At 54.1% G+C, this 3,253-nt stretch overlaps 1 protein-coding gene and 1 non-coding gene across 2 annotated transcripts in view; one reads left to right on the top strand and one right to left on the bottom strand.

The window, feature by feature from the left end:
• NKAIN1 (Na+/K+ transporting ATPase interacting 1) overlaps nt 1-3,206 on the bottom strand; it is a 49,556-nt gene extending 46,350 nt beyond the window's left edge. Inside the window, exon 1 of the mRNA XM_008580889.1 lies at nt 3,121-3,206. Coding sequence (XP_008579111.1) covers nt 3,121-3,174 — 54 coding nt within the window. The 5' untranslated portion in view covers nt 3,175-3,206. The remainder of the gene's footprint in view (nt 1-3,120) is intronic.
• On the top strand, nt 761-834 carry TRNAI-GAU. The gene has a single exon. It is a non-coding gene; the product is annotated as a tRNA-Ile (tRNA).
• Nucleotides 3,207-3,253: the final 47 nt, after the last annotated feature.

The following is a 3,253-nucleotide window of genomic DNA, read 5'->3' as shown; positions in this document are numbered from 1 at the left end:
CCTCGCTCAGCCAGTGAGCGGGAACCGGTCTGTATGTGGGATCCGAACCCTCGGCGGGAGCGCCACTGCGCTTCCCAAGCGGCGCACTGTAGCAGTGCGCCACCAGGCCGGCCCTCAGCTGAAAAACATTTAACGGCCTCTTTTTCTCCCTCAGTCCATCGTATGAGGAAACGGAGCCTCCCTTTTCCCCTCAGGCTAGTGAATTCCAGCATCCCAGGAGCATGTTATGGAAGCTGCCAGGCAGCAGGGGCTCCTGGGAGTAACACTTGGAGGGTCCCACTCTGCAATCAGCCTAGACAGAGTAACAGAGCCAAGCGACCATTTTTCAAGTCCTCCTACCAAATTGTCTCACATTACCCTCACAAGCTGCCCCAAACTACCCAGCCAGGATGTGGGAGAACTGGAATCCCACCCAGGTCTCGTCTGCCTCCAGAGCCCCTAGCGCTGGTGAAATACTCAAGTGCAAGAGTGGGGTTAGCTTAGGTGGGGAGAGCTATAGAGGCAGGTATGTGGGAAGCAGGGAGACCACCTCGACCACCATTTCTCTGTAGAGCAGTAAACACCTCCCAAGGGGCCCCAGACTTCCCAGGGCCAGAACTACTTCTTTTAAAACTAAGAAGGCAACAGAGGATGCTGTTTGGCTGCCTGGATTCAAAGCCTGGGCCCTCGTTCTTGTAGAACTCTGGGCAAGTCACCTCACAGGGTCATTATGAGGATTAAATAAGTTAATACAAGGGGTCTTCAAAAAGTTCATGGGACTGGCTGGTTAGCTCAGTTGGTTGGAGCGTGGTGTTGATAACGCCAAGGTCCTGTGTTCTATTCCCGGATTGGCCAGGCACCAAAAAAAAAAAAAAAAAAGTGGCTACAGAAAGTTCATAGAAAGACTTGTGTTGTTAATTCCATTTTTCCACGAGCTTTTTGAAGTAGCCCTGTACATAGAAAAGCACTCATAAGAGTACCTGACACCTAGTAAGTGCTCCCCAAAGCTAACCATACTTATTATCACCTACAGAGAATAAGCATGGAACAAACTGTTAATAGGTTTACCTTTGGGGAGGGGAATAGGCATACAGAGAGGAAAACTTACTTTTATCTCTGTCCTGTTTGATTACTTATTAATTTATTCATTTTAATAATATATGTATATTACTTTCATAATTAACCCCCCCCAAGTTTAAAATTAAAATATCAAACACAGAAAAAGAATCCTGTGAAAGGTTTTAACATTTCTTTTTTTTCTTTTTTTTTTTCATGACCGGCAACGGATGGCAACCCTCAGTGTCGCGCCCGTACCGGCCCGGGACCGGCAACGGGATTGCAACCCTCGGTGTTGCTCCCCGCACCTCGCTCAGCCAGTGAGCGGGAACTGGTCTGTATGTGGGATCCGAACCGTAGGTGGGAGCGCCGCTGCGCTTCCCAAGCAGCGCACTATAGCAGTGCGCCACCGGGCCGGCCCAAGTTTTAACATTTCTTGACATTTTATGTTCCTCAAAGTAGATAAAGAAGGGTTTTTCTACTATGAGCCAGGAGTTGCCAATAACTGATTCATTCATTTACTTTACAAATATTAATGGAGTGCCAGGCACTGTTCCAGCTGCTGGGGATTTAGCAGGGAACAAAATAGACAATCTCTGCCCTCCTGGAGTTTCCATTCTTCCTGATCTTAATTAATCCTCTCTGCAGTCCTCTGGGATGAACATTTTACAAACAGGCAGACTAAGGTGGCCCAGTGAGGGCAAGTCACATGCCCAGTCTCCCACAGTTGGGAGTAGGGCTACAATATTCAGCGCCTGGGCTGTTTCTCCCACTGCCTGAGAGGACAGATCTGTGGATGACATGTTTGGGGCTGGTGTACCCAAGAGGAGAGAAGCAAGATGAATTAGGAGGCCTGCACATCCAGACTCAAAGCTTCCCTCTACATTATCATTGGCACCTGTCGTGGGGGAGTGGTGATGGATGCAGGCAAGAGTGGAGACTCTGACCATGGAGTCCAGCATGAGTCAGGCCCAGGCGCCTCCGACTCGCACTCAGACCTGCGTTCTGCCTAGAGGAGAAGCACACCTACAAATCCCCTAGTTGCTGGGCCTCAGCTCTAGTGTACACTCTCCCAAATTCACTAGCCAGGGCCTGACTTGAAGAGCAAAGCTGGGTCCCCTCAGTTCCCTAATTCACTCCTTCCACCTCCAAGACAAGGACTTGAGATCCCTAAGTTGGGTGGCGGTAGGCACAGTGTCCCAAGATACTCTGATCCTCCCCAGGGAACCCAAATATCCCCACCCTCATTGATGCCAGCCCTGTCAGAGGAGATGGTCTGCCTGTCCCCACCCCTACTGCTCTGGTGGAACTGATGACTTATGGAAGGCCCATGGTTACAGCGGCCAGACTAAAGCATGGAGGGTGGTCCAGCACCTGGATAGGTCAGGCTGGCCCAGGACCTGGCAGCTCCTTGTGACCCTCTCCAGGGAGGTGGCTCTCCATTCCCAGACCTGCCCAGTCAGGAAGGTGAAGGGAGGCAGAAACAGCACAAAGGAGGGTTGAACGGTTCTTGCAGTCTAAGATCCCAACACACAGAGATGAACATGGACCAGAAATGGTCAGGGACCTAGAGACACACCAAAGAGAAACCCAGAGAGATATACACAGGAGCAGAGACTTTGTGAGAAACACTCACAGAGGGGCGGAGACCAGAGGCAAAGACCCACGCATGCAAACGATCTAGCGGGAAACACAGACAGCAGGGACCTCTAAGGATCCCCAGGCCAGCCTCGGACACGCCCCCAGCCACAGAGGGCCACAGTCCCACAGCGCATCTTCCAACAGGATGCCACTCATACAGAGCGGGTCAGGCGCGTGGGGCCCAAGGCGCCGGGCTGGCCGGGGACTAGCGCGCAGGACGCACAGGACCCGGGGAGCGCCGGGCACAGCAGCGAGAAGCGCACACAAAGAGACAGCCCGGCCAGCAGGTGCAGGCTCCGCCCGTCCGCTCCGTGACTCCAGACCACCCCCAACCCGGGCACTCGCCCCAGACACACACAGAGAGACACACGACCCCACCCGCACGCCGCGGGACCCCGCCCCGCCGCGCCCACCCTGCCTCGACCGCCCGGGCGCGCGGCTCACCAGCTGCAGGCAGCAGAAGGCGACGAGCGTGCAGCGCCCGCTGCACTTGCCCATGGTTCCGGGGCCGCTCGGGCCGCCCGCCGCGGCGCCCCCTTTCGCTCGGCGGCCGCTGCACGCCAACATATTTGAAAAT

The sequence above is a fragment of the Galeopterus variegatus genome, unplaced genomic scaffold (assembly GCF_000696425.1).
Source record: "Galeopterus variegatus unplaced genomic scaffold, G_variegatus-3.0.2 Scaffold2190, whole genome shotgun sequence".
NCBI classification, from domain to species: Eukaryota; Metazoa; Chordata; class Mammalia; order Dermoptera; family Cynocephalidae; genus Galeopterus; species Galeopterus variegatus.
Note: the sequence above shows the minus strand (reverse complement) of the source record. Positions and strands in the feature narration are given on the sequence as shown.